The sequence below is a fragment of the Takifugu flavidus genome, chromosome 5, assembly GCF_003711565.1.
Source record: "Takifugu flavidus isolate HTHZ2018 chromosome 5, ASM371156v2, whole genome shotgun sequence".
In the NCBI taxonomy this organism is placed as follows: Eukaryota; Metazoa; Chordata; class Actinopteri; order Tetraodontiformes; family Tetraodontidae; genus Takifugu; species Takifugu flavidus.
This window is the reverse complement of record NC_079524.1, coordinates 6,086,453-6,105,754: the sequence shown is the minus strand read 5'-3', so window position 1 is coordinate 6,105,754 and position 19,302 is coordinate 6,086,453. Positions and strand designations below refer to the sequence as shown.

The 19,302-nt window shown below is 42.5% G+C and overlaps 3 protein-coding genes across 7 annotated transcripts; all 3 read left to right on the top strand.

Annotated features, from left to right (window-relative positions):
* Positions 1-183: 183 nt before the first annotated feature.
* morc2 (MORC family CW-type zinc finger 2) lies at positions 184-9,306 on the top strand. Of its 3 annotated transcripts, none has more exons than XM_057033218.1 (27): positions 184-357; positions 828-977; positions 1,634-1,687; positions 1,796-1,830; positions 1,920-1,988; positions 2,075-2,165; positions 2,257-2,365; positions 2,863-3,022; positions 3,263-3,374; positions 3,459-3,584; positions 3,660-3,739; positions 3,822-3,904; positions 3,992-4,077; positions 4,181-4,321; positions 4,409-4,563; positions 4,670-4,798; positions 4,880-4,985; positions 5,096-5,228; positions 5,302-5,385; positions 5,520-5,762; positions 5,876-6,112; positions 7,075-7,111; positions 7,224-7,362; positions 7,446-7,613; positions 7,689-7,782; positions 7,898-8,086; positions 8,162-9,306. In XM_057033218.1, exons 2-27 carry the CDS (start codon positions 910-912, stop codon positions 8,228-8,230), a joined length of 2,997 nt encoding a protein of 998 aa, XP_056889198.1. In that variant the 5' UTR covers positions 184-357; positions 828-909; the 3' UTR covers positions 8,231-9,306. The 3 variants fall into 3 exon arrangements, with proteins under 3 accessions (XP_056889198.1, XP_056889199.1, XP_056889197.1); XM_057033219.1 differs by having other exon boundaries at positions 190-357; positions 813-977; positions 7,078-7,111; XM_057033217.1 differs by having other exon boundaries at positions 190-357; positions 813-977.
* A 293-nt stretch (positions 9,307-9,599) lies between these two features.
* Positions 9,600-14,332, top strand: LOC130525917 (acyl-CoA dehydrogenase family member 11-like). 3 transcript variants are annotated; one of them, XM_057033222.1, is made up of 15 exons: positions 9,600-9,714; positions 10,434-10,722; positions 10,873-11,096; positions 11,206-11,305; positions 11,526-11,643; positions 11,847-11,989; positions 12,078-12,230; positions 12,445-12,539; positions 12,624-12,723; positions 12,796-12,936; positions 13,121-13,213; positions 13,292-13,399; positions 13,503-13,674; positions 13,864-13,930; positions 14,007-14,332. In XM_057033222.1, the coding sequence occupies exons 2-15, from the start codon at positions 10,447-10,449 to the stop codon at positions 14,131-14,133; spliced, it is 1,917 nt and encodes a 638-aa protein (XP_056889202.1). In that variant the 5' UTR covers positions 9,600-9,714; positions 10,434-10,446; the 3' UTR covers positions 14,134-14,332. The 3 variants fall into 3 exon arrangements, with proteins under 3 accessions (XP_056889202.1, XP_056889200.1, XP_056889201.1); XM_057033220.1 differs by having other exon boundaries at positions 9,642-9,747; XM_057033221.1 differs by having other exon boundaries at positions 9,646-9,738.
* A 431-nt stretch (positions 14,333-14,763) lies between these two features.
* On the top strand, positions 14,764-19,250 carry slc8b1 (solute carrier family 8 member B1). The gene is made up of 15 exons (XM_057033082.1): positions 14,764-15,153; positions 15,520-15,672; positions 15,952-16,004; positions 16,342-16,399; positions 16,485-16,590; positions 16,843-17,010; positions 17,109-17,219; positions 17,306-17,377; positions 17,458-17,588; positions 17,656-17,797; positions 17,889-18,010; positions 18,164-18,317; positions 18,389-18,469; positions 18,555-18,619; positions 18,697-19,250. Exons 1-15 carry the CDS (start codon positions 14,989-14,991, stop codon positions 18,883-18,885), a joined length of 1,770 nt encoding a protein of 589 aa, XP_056889062.1. The 5' UTR covers positions 14,764-14,988; the 3' UTR covers positions 18,886-19,250.
* Positions 19,251-19,302: the final 52 nt, after the last annotated feature.

Here is a 19,302-nt window from a genome sequence, read left to right as displayed (position 1 = left end):
TGTCAAAAGAACCTTAAAACGTCTTAAATTTATTGCTTTAAATACAATAGTAGGTGACACATATTCCACTGCTGAGTAAAAGTCACAGACGGACCGACATGATCCGACGGTTACGTACACTTCTAGGCCAATCATGGCGAAGCTTTTATGATGAGCATTTCTATTGGCTGACAACCCGGAAATAGGCGGGAATTGTGCAGCCCCAGAAAAGTATCTTGTGTCGAAATGGTCGGATTTCGCGCGGCCTGGTTGCTTATTTAATGTTATCGAGGAAGGAAGAAAACATAACTTTCTGCAAAGTTGTGTGGATTATGACAACATCGCAAAGCCAGCACAAAGTCGCCACCACACGAAACGGTCTGAATATTTGCAGAAATTGCCTGATGTACTAAGCCTCAACTACATTTCTACTCTATGAAGCTAACACGCTAACGTTAAGGCTACATTATAAACACTGCGTTAAATAGGCGTGCTCCCGGTAGCTACATTAATTTGCTTCACGCAATATAAGGGGTGATGAACACGTTTTACAATGTCGTTAGTTTTGAATCATTACGCTTTATCATGAACGGATATTTTGGCAGAAGCAGGCTATTCTGTTTTGCATAATTATTAGTCTTGAATCTGCCTTTGCCTTAAAACTAAAAAAAAAGAAAAACGGGCCTCCACGTGTTATCCCATATTTTGGGAGGCGGGTGTGATCTGGTTCACTAATGTGTGAATGTTGTCCTTAATGATGCATCCAAATATATCTGTCAGTTTGTGTCTGTAGCTTGTCAATTGTATAACGTTGCTTTACGCTGCCTTGACAGTGTTCGTCTCTGTAGCATAACAGCTTCGTTGGAGCTCCACTGAAACGGAGGAAAGAAAAGAGCGTTGAAGGGAATCCAGAAGTAATTGTTTGTGGCCATGGCCTACTCCAACTACAGCTCTCTGAGCAGGGCTCAGCTTACGTTCGAATACCTGCACACAAATTCGTAAGTCCTGGTTTCTGATGTTGGCATTACATGACATTACTATGGCTCATATGAAGCGCACCTACTACTAAAGCTACCACCTACTAAATATAAATGCTGGCATGGCAAATGCTTTTGGAAAAGCTTTCTAGTATTCCAGTAGAAAGATTATAATGTGAACATTTAATTTTGCAGGAGAAAGGTTTTCTAGACTTAGACTGGAACAAATGATGTGAGAAATGTTGTCACTATATAGACTGATTTCATGCTACAATCTACTTTTTTGTGTTCAGATTGATCTAATTCTGTAACTTATGGGTCATTTTTTGATGTAACTGGAGTTTTTGACAGTTGATGGGAACAATATTGGTCGTTTCACATTAATGAAGGTGGAACCAGTGGCATTTCCTGATCAACTGGAAAACTCTTTCACTTGAATTTGGAACGATCCACCAAGTTAGTATATTCAGAAAGATGTCGAAGATATCCTGGGCTCGTACACAGAAACCCTGGGAACCTTTCACCAAAAGAATAGTGATTAAAAGCAAGTTCTATAAATCCTGCTAAACAATACCAATCGATATGAAATGAATAAGTTACAACCCAGCAGATTATATGCACATATTGTTTTTTTAATATTAAAGAAAAAACTCATGAGATTTTTGGTGTGTTTTCAGCACAACCCACGAGTTCTTATTTGGAGCCTTGGCAGAGCTGGTTGACAATTCGAGGTACCCATAATGTTTTTGCTGCAGGCCTTATTTTTAAACATTCTGTTAATCCAACATCGTTTCTTGAAATATGTCTGCATCTTATTTCTGTCTTATTTCTTTTTACAGAGACGCCAGTGCTACACGAATAGACATTTACACAGGTACTGTATGTCTGGGGGGGTTGTAGATCAGAGAATATAAGCCACTCCTAGTCATTAAATACCTCTTACACTTTTCCATCTGCTGTCAGAAAAAAGACCTGAGTTAAGAGGCGGTAATATGCTTTGTTTTCTGGATGATGGCATTGGAATGGATCCCAGTAAGCTCATCTCACTCTTAAATTTACTTGATTATGTAATGTTTGTTTTTTCTGGGGTAAAAATGCTTATCACCTTCCCTTGGTAGATGATGCCACGCATGTCATTCAGTTTGGCAAATCAAGCAAACGCTCACTGGAGTCCACTCAGATTGGCCAGTACGGAAATGGACTTAAATCGTAAGACTGTCATCCATTTTGAGTGCCAAATATTCAAGATCTGTGGTGCACCAATTTTAATTCTTTTCTTTTTTTAAAAAATTAATTTCAGTGGCTCAATGCGAATTGGGAAAGACTTCATCTTGTTTACAAAAAAGGACAACAAGCTGACATGCCTTTTCCTGTCGAGGACCTTTCATGAGGAGGAGGGACTTGATGAGGTCAGAGTTTAAATTATTGGTCTAGGCCTGTCGCAGCATAACAAAACCACACCTAAGAGTTGTCTGGAGCTGTATTTTCTATTTATTTTCTAACTCTTTTGTTATAAATAATGTGAAGCTGTGTAAAGCAGGCAGTGTGTGACATGATGACTGGTGTGTATATGGATGAACAAAAGCTCAGGAGAGGAAACCTAATATTTTTATGAGTCTATAGATATGCATGGTTGAGCGTGTCCAAATAAATAACAAATCCAAACTTTTGCTCAGTGTATCTCAACCATCTGTGTGATGCTTTTATTTTCTGAATATGTAGATAGAAGATATGTCGTGAAAATTTGCATCAGATTCTAATAAAAAATATACTCAGTGGTTAAAATTGTATAGTTGGTGAAAGTAAACTAGATTCTGTCGTTTGCAAATTCTAATATTAGGTTTTCATTAGGGGGGCAATCGAGCATATAGTTGTATAACCCGTTTCCATTATTGTGTCTTTACAGGTGATTGTCCCACTTCCCTCATGGGATTTGAATACTAAAGAGCCGATAACTTTGGACCCAGAAAAGTATGCTGTAGAGACAGAGTTGATCTTCAAATATTCACCTTTTAGTGATTGGAACCAGTTGATGGAGCAGTTCAGCAAAATAGAAAGTAGCAGCGGTAAGCACAAGTGTCCGTGTAAAGAAATCAATAAATACAAATATCAAATTCATAACCAGTATCTTGATGGGAAACACAGCAGAAGGATGCCCTGATTGTAAAGTGTTCAGATGTTGGAACAGATGGGATCAATTGTGACATACAACGCGATTCCACATTTCTATAAAATACATGATTATAACGGGTCTTTGTGACATTTTTTATTATTTAGCATTCTCATTTTAAGTGTTTTGTTTAAAGGGACCCTGGTGATCATCTATAACTTAAAGCTGATGGACAACAGAGAACCGGAGCTGGATTTTGAGACGGATCACCAGGACATACTCATGGCTGGGACACCGGCTGAAGGAGTGTGAGTTTAATCATATAGTCACCAAACTTCATGTGGACTTGGTTTTATTCTTATTATATTGAGCCATATTTGCTGCTCACACAGAAAGCCTGAGCGGAGATCGTTCAGAGCTTATGCTGCTGTTCTGTACATCGATCCACGCATGAGGATTTTTATCCAGGGTCATAAGGTCCGAACCAAGAGACTGTCCTGCTGCCTGTATAAACCAAGGTAATGTGCAACAATATGAATACGGTATCTGCATTTGTTATTTCGGGAAGTAATTTGCGTTGTTTTTGATGATAGGGTTTATAAATACTCATCCACTCGTTTTAAAACCCGTGCTGAGCAGGAGGTCAAGAAAGCCGATCATCTTGCAAAGATCGGTGGGTTGGTCTTTGCATGTGTTTTCATATGTTTTTTTACTGTCGCTGCTCCGGCTCATCGCAGCTTTTTTTTTTGAATCAGCTGAGGAAAAATCAAGAGAGGCAGAGAGCAAGCGCTTAGAATTTGAGGCCAGAGTGGGAGACAGCGTGTCAAAAGAATCACGTGTAAGTTCTGTGTTTATTCCAATGTTTGTGTATTTTGTCAACCTCAATCTGATGTCTCCCCCTGTTGTCAATCGTGCCATACTTTAGGCCCTCCTGAGAAAGGTTCAAGATTCAGCCATGATGCTCAAACGGGATGCTGAAATGAAGAAAAGAATTCTGGAAGCCAAACAGAAGTATGATCAGAAAAGAACCTGGATTTGATATAAGAAGTTTAGAATTGTGTTTAATTTCAAATGCATGGCTTTGCTATATGTGCTGGCCCCTCTGTGTTCTCAGAGCTTTAAAGGAGCCAAAGGAGCTGAATTTTATTTTTGGGGTGAATATTGAACAGAGGGACCTGGATGGGATGTTTGTGTACAACTGCTCACGCCTCATCAAGATGTATGAGAAAACCGGTCCCCAGTTGGAGGGAGGCACGTAAGTTAAAAGCACACAATGTACAGGTGAGAGTCACATTTTGGTTATTGGAAAAGGCCTTAATCCTATCCCATCTGTCCATTCTAGGGCCTGCGGAGGTGTGGTTGGAGTGGTGGATGTCCCTTATTTAGTTTTAGAGCCCACTCACAACAAACAGGATTTTGCTGATGCAAAGGAATATCGACATTTATTGAAATCCATGGGGGAACACCTAGCCCAGTATTGGAAGGATGCAAACATAGGTGAGTTTCTCTCTGGTGTTAATGGGCGATCAAAGATCACTTATAACATGATGATAATGGAAGAACCTCCTGCATGAAACGCCTGTGTGTGTGCGTGTGTCCACAGCTCAGAAAGGCATAGTGAAGTTCTGGGATGAGTTTGGATATCTCTCTGCCAGCTGGTCTTCTGCTCCATCAGCTGACATGAGATACAAGAGACGCCGTGCCATGGAGATTCCCATTACCATTCAGTGTGGTAAGCGTCAGACTTCTCATACATTCAAAAACGGAGACATAATACCAAAATAACGCAACATTCTGAATTCTTAATTTTCAGATAAATGTTTAAAGTGGAGAACATTACCATTCCAGATGGATGCCGTGGACAAGCGCTATCCAGACAGTTGGGTGTGTCTCATGAACCCTGACGGCACGCAGGACAGGTACAAAAAGAGTGCTGCAAATTCCAGTTTTGTAAATTAAATGTGCAGAGCTCATCAGTGCAGCCTTTTACTCTGCTACATGCATATAATATGTACCGCTGTGATTTCAGGTGTGATGCCCCCGAGCAGAAACAGAACATTCCATGTGGTGTTCTTAAGAAAGAAAAAGTGTCCTCCGAAGACAAGAAGAAAGAGTTGGCAGAGAAAATCAAACAGCAGCAGGAGAAATTAGAGGCACTGCAGGTAGCTCTTTCATTGATGTCTACCTGGGTTTCTTGCAATGCGTTTGCTGATGGATGATAACGTTTACTCCCAGAAAACCAGCACCATCAAATCAGCAGCAGACATTAAGAAACTACCACTGGAGGTCAGCATGAAACCAACAGAGAGCCCTACTCAGGTGCTGTTCCTACTGTACTGTCCTTATTTATTCATTACCCTCTTTATTTGCTGTTGTTGCTTGTCTGCTTCATTCAGAATTACGTCACTGTTCGCTTTGTTTCCAGTTACTTTATGATCTTGTCTGCCTTTCAGCCGTCCCGGTCTTCTGTAAGGACAGCGACACGACCCCGCTCCCCACCACTTCCTGCTCTCCTCAAAAATGCCCCCAGTAACCCACAGGCTCGTACTGCTTCTCAGCGCCCCACTCGGTCTCCCGCCCCATCGCTGCCACCAAAAGTTGAGCCACCAAAGTCCAGGGCTGCAGCCAAGTCTCCGCTGCCTACACCTGTAACCAAAGCTACCGCAAAGACCCCAGCAGCTAGCCGCAGTTCACGGGTAGGTGAAAAGTTTGATAATTCAAGACTGAAGAGTCAGCACAAAGTTCAAATATCAGCACTTGACCAACTTCCAAACACAGTTTGACACAATATCTGTTTCCTTTTCTTCAGACGGCTGCCAAAACAGCAGCCAAGGCTGTAGCTACTGGGCAGCGCAAGAGAATTGTGGAGCAAGACGACAGTGAGGAAGAGGAGGAGGAGGAGGAAGAAGAGGAGGAGGAGGACGAAGAAGAGGAAGATGAAGACAGTGAAGTGGACAAAACACAATCAAAGAAATCCAAAATGGCTGCGGCCCTTGGAAAGGTGTTGGAGAAGCCCACCCCCCCCAAACGCGGCAAGTTGGAAGAGGTAAACTTTGGCACTGGTGTGATCTCCTGCATGATTAGTAATGTTTGTTAAATAAGATGCTAAATAAGATTACTCTTAAACTCTGGTGGAGCATCTTTATGAATTTTGCGCACTCCTTCGCTTGCTTTTAATTGCTCTCCCATAGTGGAATTCTAAAACTAGCTTTTGAGGCCCCATCCAGGTTTGAAAACTGACGGTTACTCCCCATCCATACCTGTACCCAGTGCCACAAATACTGGGTACAAAATGACCTCATCTGTGCACTGCTTTTTGAGATATGCCAATAACAATCTAACATGCAAACTTACCTTTGCTAATGGTTAACCTAATTGTTATAATCACACAGTATAAGTGAAGAAAGAGAACCAGTATAAAGGTGTTATAAAGCAATGGTCAGCTATAAAACAAACCCTTGTCATAAAGTGAATTCCAAACTACTTTCAAGATGACACATCTGACCATGTAGGGCTCATTTGGTGACTGAGATTGGAGTTCCTGGATGAGAGGGCAGAAGATGGCACTTAAAATTAGACCTCATGTGATGTTGACTTTGCAGGTTTACAAATGCGGGCAGAAAGGACTTTGTACTCCTATGTGGCAGACAGCAGCTATGCCAACACCTGTTGCTAAATCCAGTTCCATGCCACAGCATGGGGCTAGATTAAAGGTAGCTTTACCTGGTTCGCTCTCTAAATTTCTCTAACCTCATCTGGTCCGGGTGTATTCTGAGCTCATGGTTCTCACCACTAATGTTGTTCTAGTGTCTACTAATGTTGTATCATTCTGTATCCCTGTTAGTGACATGTCATAGTCACCACTTCTTGAGCTTGCATGGGCTTTAGCTGTAATTCTTCACCAGAAAAGCGAGTGCTTCTTCTGGAACCCTGTTTAACTAAGCATTTTCATTCTCACTACAATGATAATAACACAATTTGATTTTGCATCCCGCAAACTCCAAACAGCAGGAACCAGACAACGATGCCAAGAATGCTCAGAAAGGTGAGAGAACTGCCCTGCACTGCACATCCCCCCCTCACGGATCCTTAAAAAAAGAAGCCGTAAAAGCTAAAAAGAACTTCTATGAAGGTATTTGGGGCTTACTTTTTTACAGATAAAGGTCTGCTGGTGGAAGTGCGCGTCAACAAGGAGTGGTTCACCGGCAAAGTCATCGCTGTGGAGACCAATAAACAGAGTGTTCGCTGGAAAGTGAAGTTTGATTATGTACCCAGATCCACACCTAAGGACCGATGGTACGATGCTGTTTCCGTTCATGCCTTTCCACGTTGTTTTGACCTAACATATGAAACAACAATTTGTTTGTGTGCCTACAAAGGGTGTTTAAGGGTAGCGATGAGGTGCGGTTAATGCGGCCGGCATCCCCGAGCTCTCAGACTCCTGACACACAGCAGGAGACTGAGAAGGGGCCGGCACCTATGGAGCCAGACACCACTCAGCCAGGAACCAGTCGAGAGGTGACAGACAGCCTGGTCAACATGTTAAGGTGGGAGGACTACAGAAGTTAGCAGCTATACTAAATATATCTATCACACTGATGTATCCACGCTCATGTTGGCAGGACAATGCTGCGTTACTTTTTCCCTCCCGCTTTTCGGATTTCGAAGGATGACGTTAACAGCATGGCAGCTGAGGAACTGGTCGCTTTTCCTTTGGTAAGACAAACAAATGAAGGGAAAAAAAAGGATGAACTTGAAGTTTAAAAGTAAATCAAACCTGGTCTTTCCTTCTAAGGCCATTCGCATCAAATATGCTCTCTTCTCCTTTTAGAAAGAGTATTTCCAGCAGTATGAATGCGGTCTCCAGTCACTGTGCAACTCCTACCAGAGCCGAGCTGATGCCAGGGCCAAAGCTGTGGAAGAGAAGAGCAACAGCCTTGAGCTCAAGCTGAAAGAAGCCGACGAGAAACTGCAGAACCTGCGAACAAATATTGTAGCACTTCTACAGAAAGTCCAAGAGGTGACTGCTGATTATGTTAAGTACACCCCTACTCTCACTGCTGCAGTAAATAAAATCCTTTTCTTGCTTTTCTAGGACATTGACATAAACACAGATGACGAACTGGACGCATACATAGAAGACCTTCTCACCAAGGGTGATTAAAGGAAAACAGCAAGTGGAGAAAACAGGATATGCAGTTTTTTTTTTAAATAAATAAACACTACATACCATTATGCTCCCAAAGACTCACATGTAGAGAGTAGACTGTAAATATTTAAGAATATATTCCTGATTTATCCCTCCAGTGATCATCACTTATACTAAATTTGATCTTCGTTTAATCTATGTTTAAAACCACTTTGATTTTTCAACTTAATGTAGGTTTAACGCAGTTGTTTTTATCTGTTCCTAATGCTGTGACAAACTGCAGACTACACGTGTTTTGGATCACCAGTAAGATTTAAAACCAACTTTCAGACTGTATTATATATTTTTATTTTTCTATATCATGGATTCTCAAGTGTTGCCCAGTTTTTTTCATCTTAAACTACCAGAATACTATTGGGCTTGAATGTTTCTGTTACATCGACAAACGAGTTACGTTTTTATCAGTATAGATATTGTCCTTCATCCCCCCACACTTTACGCTAGTATTCCGAGATTATTTTTGGAGAAAAAAATTTCATTTAAACGCAAAGGCTACATGTTCATAACTATTCAGTGCCTCTGTGCTCCTTTTTGAACAGATTTTTAAACTATCGAAAAGTTTTATTACAAGATGCATGCTTTCATTTTGTTCTGATTGGGACAAAAAATGTATTTTTGACAGATCTACTGAAAAAGAAAATAAATCCGTACAGTCTGAGCTTTTGTGTGTGAATGTTGTTAACAAACATTCTTTTGGCTCATTTATTATTTTTCTGTCTCGCATTTGTCCACTTGACTGCCTGTTTTCTGAAAATATATGAGGCAGAACCAATGTGACATTCAGTCCAACTTTGATAAAAAAAATTACCAGTTGTTAATTTACAGTGGAATTATTACACAATTCCAGCAATTGTAGGATTTGCAAAAATACAAATGAAAGACATGATTCTTCGCTTTACATAATTTAGTCAAATCAGTTGAACTTTCCTGCTGGGTTGCATCTGAAATGTTTTCTGTCTTGGTGAGATGGTTTCAGTGTTGGTATTGCCATGAATAATCTTAAAGTAAATGTAAATAAATGTAGAATTTTTCTTCCTTGTCATTTTCATCTATTTAAAGAGAATGCACTTTCTGGGCTGTGGCTTAATTCTAGTCATTGCTTAAATTGCTCAGTTCATGTTCTGATAAAAGGATGATTACACACAACGTTGACGTGAATATCTGCGTCTAAATTATGAGAAAATCTATATTCTTGCTATTTCCACTTGCAGGAAGACATGCAGGTAGAAGCTTTGCATTTTTAAAGTGAACTGCCAATTTAAACTAAGATAATGCAATACCAGCAATTCAGGCTTAAGGTTATTTTAAGTCTTTCGCCTGATTTTCACATTAATGATAAACCACTTTGAACCGGGACGCTCTTTCAATTCACGTTCAGACACCAGACTCTCGCGAGAGTTGCTCAGCTGCGTGTTCAGGTTTTACGTTTAAGTTGCGGTGTTTGGCAGCCACAAAACCTGCCTGTGCGTCTAGTAAGACATGTCACCTTATATTTTCTGTTGTATCTATAAGTTTGACGACTACTATTACATCGAGAGTATCGAGTTAAATCCTAATTATGGTTTCTATTAGCTTAATTGCTAACACTGGTTTTGTTGTCATAGGTGTTGCATTTCTATAATATTTCGGTGAATATTGCAGAAAACAATTCTCAGTTGCAAGGTCGCCTGCTTTAAATGTGATAAAATATTAATCAGAAAATATGAAGCTACGCGATTCACAAATGTGTTGAACTTTAACCCACTTTTGGGCCGTCGTGCAGATTTCTTAGGTTTTTGTGACAAAAGCTCTCGACTCTGCGACAAATCTTATCCATTCTAAACAAGATCGCAAATATATTCTTTATAACGTTAGCAGCCACTAACCATTAGCTTGAAGTAAGTATTTTAAAGTTTGGTCTTTTTGCAAATGAATGTTACGATTTTTTTCCCATATTTAGTCCACACAAGAATGCATTCCAAAAGGAGTTTAACAAGAGCATGTGACAAGTAACGAGAGCTAAATATACAGGTTTAAAAGATGTTAAAAAATCAGATTTGTAAAAATTGGAAAAGCAAATACTGCTAAATAATGCAAATGATGTAAGATTCTCTAAAAACCCATAAAATGCCTAGAGACGAAAATAAGTCTTCTGCCGTCTTCCTTGTTGTCTCTGTAGGAAGCTGTCATCCATGCCGGTGAGCACAGCCCTGTTGAACCGTCCCCTGGCAGGAAGCTGCTCTCGGGCCTGGCGTGGTGTCTCCCGCCCTCTAGTCTGTGTTAGATCAGCTCATGTAGCTGCAACAGGTTCAACAGCAGATGAGGAGCGAGTCTGGGAGGCTACAGCCCAAGTCCCATTCTCTGGAGCCAGGATAGGATCTTTCTTTCAGGATAGGCCAGTTCTGAAGAATCCATTTCTGGAGGATGCCTTGCTCAGAGGGTACCTGAGTAGACATCTGCCTGAACGGGTAAGGAAAAACACGAAAGCATCCAAAGCGCGGTGAAGGTACAAATACTTTGAAAATGTGTTTGATTTCGGAAAATATAACAGTTTTTCCTTAAGTTTGACTGCACAGGATCTATGATACCAGGCAGGCGATGTGTTCACCTGTGCACAGGAAGCCCTTTCAGACTTGTGTAAGTTTGGAGAGCGAGTGGCCAATGAGGTGGACGAGTGGGGCAGAGAGTGTGAGCTTAATCCTCCACGGCTGGTGCACTTTGACTCCTGGGGAGGCAGAGTGGACCACATCGTGACCTCCCCAGCATGGAAACGTATGAAGGACCTGTCAGCACAGGAAGGCCTGGTAGCCATTGGTTACGAGAGGTCCTTTGGAGAGTGGAGGTTAGGAGAGCTCGCCATTTCCTTTTTAAATGAACACCAATCATTTTCCATTTTACACAATTAGTTTGGACGTTGCTGCATATTAAACTGTGTTGTATGGGCATTGCAGTCGTGTGTACCAGATGTGCAAGTTGTTCCTCTTCTCTCCTTCCTCGGGACTCTACACGTGTCCACTGGCCATGACAGACGGAGCTGCTAAAGTCATCCAGGTTTGTCATTCATAATATAAGTTTTACAACAGCCTCATTAGCAGTTAACAGTGCAATTCTCTCTGCTTCATCATGCCTCGGCTATATAATTGAAATACTGCTGAAATTATTAAATGTTTAGTGTGAGTAGAAATGCACGTTGAACAGCTGTATCATATAAACATATAAACTCCCTAGATCTCATTGACTTTGGTGGTTTTCTGGTTGCGTGTGTGTCAAGTCCATAGGTATTTCATCGGCAGTAGAGGAAGCCTACAGTCGCCTGACCACCCGTCAGCCAGAAAGTTTCTGGACTTCTGGGCAGTGGATGACGGAAAGGCGTGGAGGATCTGATGTGGGTGAGTGGGAACTCTTATTTGTTTAGCTCACTGGTGATTATTTTGTTGTTCTCTTCTCTTTCAAGACTTACTGGGCAGATAGATTTAGTAAAAATTGCAAAGGAAACTGAGCAAATAAATAAATGCTGAAAATAAAACCGGTTGTAGAGATTTGTATCACTACAATTATCACTGCAGAAAGAAGCTCTCATGTATTTCCTCAGCCAGTGGTACAGAGACGGTGGCCGTTCCGCAGACAGACGGCTCGTACAAGCTACACGGCTTCAAGTGGTTCACCTCCGCTACAGACGCAGATGTGACTCTCACACTGGCCAGAGTGCAGGACAGGAGAGGAGCCACCACACCGGTACAGCAGTTTTCTTAATCTTCTCTAAACGTCAGTTATCAGAATGATTTAATCATTGTAAGCATGTGTGCCTGTCTCTGACACACAGGGCAGCAAGGGTTTGACTTTGTTCTATGCAGAGGTCAGTCGCGATGAAGATGGCCGACTGAAGGGCATCGAGGTTCAGAGACTGAAGGACAAGCTGGGGACCAGACAGATGCCGACTGCTGAGTTGCTCCTGGATGGCTTGCAGGCACACAGGGTCCGATTTTCCCACAGTAAAACTTTAAGATCATTGTCATCTGCACTGATTTGCCGTGGAGTTGCGATCATAGATTATGAGGTTTTTTGGGTTTTTTTTACATTTATTTGAAAATAAAAACTAAACGGACGAGATAAGTCTGATTTGTAGTGCCTGCTGAGATGATGCACAATGATTTGTGTTTGAGTAAATACTTTTGTTTGGATGATTGCAGCTCTCAGAGGAAGGGAGAGGCGTGGCCTCCATTGCTAACATGCTGACTATAACCCGAATCCACAACAGCATCTCTGCAGCTGCTGCGATGAGAAGGCACGATAGGACTCAACTGGTATTACTACACAGCATCCTGTGCTTCCTTCTAAACTATGCTGTTCCTATGGGGTGTGTTGGCAGGGTGGTCCAGTTAGCTCGTGACTACGCCACTCGACGGACCGCCTTTGGAAAACTTCTTAAGGACCACACCCTTCACACGCAGACCCTCGCCAGGATGGAGGTGAGATGATGAGCACAAATCACCCCTCAACACTGCTTCTAGAACCGCATCATTCATTGTTTCCACGAGCAGGTAGAGACTCGTGGAGCGTTCCTCATGGTCATGGATGTGTGCCGTCTGCTGGGTCGGGAGGAAAGCGGCGTAGCTTCCCAGCTTGATACGAACCTACTGCGTCTTCTGACTCCTGTGGTCAAACTGTACACTGGGAAGCAGGTGAGTGGTTTCTATTACTGGCCAAGTCTCATATTTCCACTTTCAGCTATCTGAAGAAGCTGAAAGCATTTGGAATTCTAAAGTAATTAAAGCACAAGATGAGATAATGGATCTACATGCAAGCATCTGTAAATATAGGGTGTAAAAATACTGATTTCCTCATGAACATCCGTGTCTGTTTCAGGCAGTGGCTGTGGTTTCAGAGGGTTTGGAATGTTTTGGTGGACAGGGCTACATGGAAGACACTGGTTTGCCAGGATTACTTCGTGATGCACAGGTGAGGGGAGACGTAACCACCTATATCTGTGTTAATGGTTCTAAAATCTAAAGGCTTTCTGGTGTCTTTCTCTCTCAGGTGTTGAGTATTTGGGAAGGTACCACAAATATTCTGTCTCTGGATGTGCTTCGCTGTGTTGCACGCAGCTCAGGAATGGTTCTTCATGCTTATTTCACACATACCAAGGTGCAGAGATGGAAATGATCCTGCTGAATGCCTTACCACCTTCAAGTTCCAGGTCAGGGAGAGTTGAACTGAAATGTCATTCACATTTGTGTGTCTCTTATAGTCCCTGCTTGCAATTGCATCTGGGGTTTCTTCATTGGCTCCTGCAGTAAACTCTGTGGACCGGGCTCTCTCTGAACTGAAGGATTTCATTCAGGGAGCAGCTACTAAAGCACCAGGTTACCTGGAGCTGGCAGCCAGAGACTTGGCTTACAGCTTGGCTCGTACATACACAGGTTCGTACCATATATGTTCATATACTCCTTTAAAATAATAACACTGATAATACATAATAAACTTAGAAAATGTTATTATATCAAGTTCAGTCAAAACCAAAATGAGTATTTGTAGGATGGTCTGAGTTTAATTTTTTAAATACGACTGTGGTGGGTGAAAACTGTGTGCATGTGTGTGTGTGTTGACAGGTGCCCTCCTCATTGATCATGCATGCTGGAAAGGAGCATCAGCATCTGACACCTACACGGCTCTCAGGTAAAAAACGTCATTTGTTAGGATTTGTAAACTGTTTAAATGCACCACTTTATTGTTTTGTTTGATTCTTTGCCAGGTGGTGTGAACAAGACTTGTGTCCTGTGGTAACCAGGCAGGCCAGAGGTTGCTATGATCCCAGTACTCCAGCACTAGATGCTGCACTGGTGTATGACCAGCTGACACAAGACCGAAGTGTTCCCTGAAAACAGATGAACCCACCACCTGAACTGGCATTATTGTGCCTTACTTCAACTTTAATAAATGGAATCCTGCCTGTATAAAAAACTATTAACATGATTTTCATGTGAGGATTTGTTTTATTTTATTTTTGAGGACTGATATTTTTGTAACTTTTGTATTTTGTGCATGTATAAATAAACATACCCAAAATGTCTAATAATATTTTGTCTTGTTGATCTGTGATTTAAAAGAATTGGGAAGTGGATGAATGAAATTTAAGTCAATTTCCAATGAGTCAAAATTCCAGCGGTTGCTTTAATGTATGAACAAAACAACATAAGCATAAACGGAGTGGACTACAGGTCACAAGCTTGGAGCACCTTTAGGGACGTAATTTTAATGTGGTAAAAATTTGTACGGCGCGTTTGAACATGGGGAAGACTCAAAAGAACAATAATTGTAAATATTATTTTCTCTATAAACACATTGCATGAGTTTAAATTACCTTTCAATACCAGGATTGTATTGCACCCCACTATATAAAAAGAAATAATGTTTCTATGCAGATGCCTTACTACCGCTTCCGAGTAGACGGTTAAAGATACCAAGTTTCCCAGGAGTCATTAAAGGCAGCACGTCTCTTGTGGGCGGGGCTTCAGTCGAAAACGCACACTATGTTCAGCCGATCAACGTTCAGTCATTTAAATACATCTGAAACAAACACCCTGGCTTTTACAGAGAAATACTTTTAATTTTTTTTAAATTCATGTTAATCGGTTTTAATTGAAATATGGTGGCAGGATCGCTAATCGAGGGGAGCTCAACACTCTCCGTTTAAAGTACAGCTAGAATGAACACAACCCAGGATAAAGCGAATCATGCCTTTTTCTATTTTTCTGTCACTTTTGCTGGTGCTGTCCTGCCACCAGCCAGTTGCTTTCGCCTCCGGAACCAGCAGGGCTCAGCCTGAAGTCGGTTTAGCCACAAGATCCCTCGACAGCACGTTAGCCACGACGTTTAACTACAACAACAACGGCGATGAGGTTGGTGCTGCTGGGAACAAACATCTTTTCAGCCTCTGGGCTGCAGATTTAGTGGTAAATCTGCTCTAAACAGATTCATATCAAGCTGCCAGGTTGTCAGCAGGTTTGTCCAGTTGTCACATGATGAGGAAGCCTTGCACGATTAATGTTTGAAATGTGTGACAAGCATGTCAGCTGGACTCATTAAGCAAATATAGCTTTGGAAGAGATCATTTCATCTCGTTAGATTAAGGCTATTTTAAGATGTGGGAAGCAACACTGTCAAAATTGTGTCTGTGTGTGTGTGTGTGTGTGTGTGTGTGTGTGTGTGTGCAATGTTCAGTAAACACCAATGAGGAGTTATTATAATGTTTTGTGTGTGTTCAGTGCCACAGTGTGATGAACATCAGCAGCGATGGCCGATGTGCCTTTGTGAAGAAAACACCTGACTGTAACATGGTAGATGGCTTCATCGACTACCTTCAAGTTGCCTTCTGTCTGCTGCCTCCCAACCTCACGCCCCTCACAATCACCCTATGTGTAAGGTCTATGTGTGTCTGTGTGTGTGTATACATGTAAAACTATGCTTAAAAGAAATGCTAAGAGGAGCCACACCTTTGGAGAACTGTCTTGCTCTGCTCACACATTCTTCTTTGCTCAACACATGTGTGAACATAGAGCCCTCCACTTTTGCAACATAAAAAATACCCACATTAGAGGAAGTCTCAGAGTTGTTATTATAAAATCTGCATCAGTTAACATTCAAATTGGTCTTTTCTGAACAAGAATATTTGTCTTTTTGTCCCTGCTGCTCCACAGATTATCTGGCTGCTGTTTTTATTCGTTATTCTTGGACTGACAGCATCAAAGTTGTAAGTGTTTCGCATTGCCAGAATATTCCACATTTTTCAGTAGATCATTGATTATTCCCGTTAATTATGGCATATTCAAACGTATTTAACACAAACACACACACACACACACACACACACACAAAGACACACTCGGGTGCACAAATATGTTCCCACACCAAGGCTAAAGCTTTAAATTTCCGTTAAAGCAAGCACTTGTTCTGCTTCCTCTTATCTCTCACTTAAGCTGCACTTTACAGACGCTGGTTTTAACGCTAGGCTATTCAAAAAATAGGATGTAAATTGCAATTATTTAAAGCTTGCTCACCATTTTCCCACATTTTCTCTCCCTCTGCAGTTTTTGTCCCAACCTCTCGGCCATCTCCACCTGCCTGCACCTTTCCCACAACGTGGCTGTATCCTTGACCTGCGTCCACTGTGCGTCCGCCAGCAGCGTAACATTGGAAAAATGTATTCCTTGACTGCTTTTTTTTTGCTGAGGGCGTGACGTTTCTGGCTCTTGGTAACGGAGCTCCAGACATCTTCAGTGCAATCGCAGCTTTCTCCCACCCAAACACTGCCGGGCTGGCTGTCGGAGCTTTATTTGGTAGGCAAAGTCTCATGCTTAATCGGGGGTAAACACACAATTCATTTTCCAGATTCTTACCCCAACCATCTAACTAAACCCCTGACCCTTATCGTAGGTCAATCAGCCCTTTGTAGTTTTTAGCGCCAGCTAAAATGTCTTCACTTTGCTGGTGAAATGCAAGTGTTGGACCTCCCGATTTAGGATGTACAAGAACAGCAACGGAAACCTGCTCATCCTCATTCTGCTCGCTCCGTCTTCCTCCCCCCACAGGAGCAGGTATATTTGTCACCACAGTGGTTGCAGGTTCGGTGGCGCTGGTGAAGCCCTTCGTGGTGGCGTCCCGTCCGTTTTTGCGTGACGTCAGCTTCTACATGGTGGCGGTGTTTTGGACTTTCCTCATGTTGTTCAGACGGACCACGAGCCTGGGCGAGACTTTAGGTACTCTCACACACACACTCACCTGCACATTCAGTGGTCCAGTCAGGAATGAAGAGAACAGCAGTGTACGATGGGACTGAAGCCTCTCTATTTTCCAGGGTATCTGAGCCTCTATGTGGTGTATGTCGTCATAGTTATCGTCAGTTCGTTCATCTACCAACGTCAGAAACGTTTGATGCTGGCTAGCAGTGAGAGCACTTCTGTCCCAGGTTACAGTCACAAACACACAGACAGGCAGCCAATGAAAAGAAGAAATAAATATCGTTTAAAAAGAAAGCATCGTCTGCTTTTGCAGAGATTCACTCGTCGGAGTCCTCGGATGATGACGTTCCTTGCTTGTTCGATGGGAGCATTCAACAAGAATATGGTAGACCCGCAGCATTTCACGGTCATCAAAATGGTGCATTTAGGCTCTCCGTGATGGGCACGTGTGTGTGTGTGTTTCAGAGTCGGAGTACAGGCCGCTCTTACCATCCACTGAGTCTACTTGTCAGATCCTGCTGACCTCTCTGAACCCAGTGGACAGCAGGAAGTGGAGGAGGAAACCGTGGAGCTGGAGAGTCTTCAAAGTACTGAAGGTGTGTAGGATCCCATGTCTCAGAGGTGTCTGCTGAGGTTTGCCCTGAACGATGTCGTTGCTGTCAGACGCCTGTGGAGGTCCTGCTGCTGCTCTGCATCCCTGTAGTCGACCCTGATAAAGAAGATAAAAACTGGAGACGCCCGCTAAACTGCCTCCATCTGATCACTGCCCCTCTGGTGTGTGTACTTGCCTTCCAGTCTGGAGTGTGTAAGTGCCTCACCTGTGAATATTTACGCAGCATGACACATTACAAAATTATTTTTTTACTTCTCTTGTCTTCCCTGACTTTTCAATCAAGATGGAGATTATAAGATCCAGGGCGAGTTCCCTCTCTGGCTGCTTATTCTCCTCCTGGGGCTCTTCCTGTCTGCTATTGTCTTCTGCTCCACCTCCAATGACTGTCCCCCAAAATATCATCCCGTAAGAACACTTCCATTATTAAAGGATTGGAGGATGTTTAATCTTTTTTTTTTTTGATATTCAGACAGAAGCCAGTGTTATGTCCATGTCATGCGATCATCTATTCTAGCAGCCATGATCAAATGTGCTGTCTCGCTTGTGTGCTTATTCCAGGTGTTTGCAGTGTTGGGCTTCATGGCCAGCGCCGTGCTGATCAGCGCCGCCGCCTCCGAGGTGGTCAGTGTCCTGCACATGCTGGGCGTGGTGCTCAGTCTCAGTAACACCGTGTTGGGCCTCACTCTTTTGGCCTGGGGCAACAGCATCGGAGGTGATACGCGCATTTCACCCTGCAGCACAGACCCATAACCTTGTGTTAAACCCCGTTCATCTCTTTGGCAGATTGCTTCTCTGACATCACCGTTGCCAAGCAGGGGTACCCACAGATGGCGATATCTGCCTGCTTCGGAGGCATCATTTTCAGTATCCTTGTTTGTTCCAAAAGAACTCATTGTCGGTATGGAAACGCACCAATTTTTTACAACCTCCTTGACTCAAATTCCCACAGACATGCTGTTCGGTGTGGGCCTGGGATGTCTGGTGCAGATGATTAAAACACAGTCAGATGTTCAGGTGAGTCACAGAATCAGCAGTTGTGTAACGTTGCGACGGTTTTGGAGGCAGCATTATTCATCTTTTCCGCTCCACAGTTTGAAGCAGAGGGCTTGCTGACTTGGATCCTCACAGGAGCTCTGGGACTGTCTTTGGCGCTGTCCTTCATCACCATCCCACTGAGCCGCTTCCACTTGGATCGGGGCTACGGGATCTTTCTCCTCGTCTTCTACGCCGCCTTCCTTCTTGTCGCACTGCTCACAGAATTTGGGAAGATCCACATCTGAGGTCGGCGATATGCAGAGGAAAATCCTACCGTGATTCAACAACACACTAGAACATTCTTCATTACAAACTACGACAACTGCATTATTTATATGAACTGTGACAGAACGCGTGAAACAACAAAAAATAACAAATAAGGACCGCTGTTCTCAGGGAGAAATGAAACTGGGACGGTGTGCCCTTTTTAACGAATCACATTTGTGCCGACCGGAGCTGTTGTGACACTTTAAAGCAAATCAAACTTTTTAAGAATGAATTTTAAAAAACAAAACCCTGGAACAAACTAAGATGCACTGCCAATCAAGCGTTTTTGAACTCGTGCCCAGCTGCTTTGGGAGAATTAAAATATTTTATTGCTTTTTTAATATATTGGAGTTGTGGTATTATGTTAAATTATTAAGCAAATCGCTGCACTACGG

Coding starts and splice junctions, on each gene's coding strand:
- morc2 (XM_057033218.1), top strand. CDS start 910: ATGGCCTACTCCAACTACAGCTCTCTGAGCAGGGCTCAGCTTACGTTC. Junction 978..1,633: donor GAATACCTGCACACAAATTC/GTAAGTCCTGGT, acceptor GTGTGTTTTCAG/CACAACCCACGAGTTCTTAT. Junction 3,023..3,262: donor CAAAATAGAAAGTAGCAGCG/GTAAGCACAAGT, acceptor TTTTGTTTAAAG/GGACCCTGGTGATCATCTAT.
- LOC130525917 (XM_057033222.1), top strand. CDS start 10,447: ATGCCGGTGAGCACAGCCCTGTTGAACCGTCCCCTGGCAGGAAGCTGC. Junction 12,724..12,795: donor AGACCCTCGCCAGGATGGAG/GTGAGATGATGA, acceptor TTCCACGAGCAG/GTAGAGACTCGTGGAGCGTT. Junction 13,400..13,502: donor CTTATTTCACACATACCAAG/GTGCAGAGATGG, acceptor TGTCTCTTATAG/TCCCTGCTTGCAATTGCATC.
- slc8b1 (XM_057033082.1), top strand. CDS start 14,989: ATGCCTTTTTCTATTTTTCTGTCACTTTTGCTGGTGCTGTCCTGCCAC. Junction 17,378..17,457: donor GAGCATTCAACAAGAATATG/GTAGACCCGCAG, acceptor TGTGTGTTTCAG/AGTCGGAGTACAGGCCGCTC. Junction 17,589..17,655: donor GAGTCTTCAAAGTACTGAAG/GTGTGTAGGATC, acceptor CGTTGCTGTCAG/ACGCCTGTGGAGGTCCTGCT.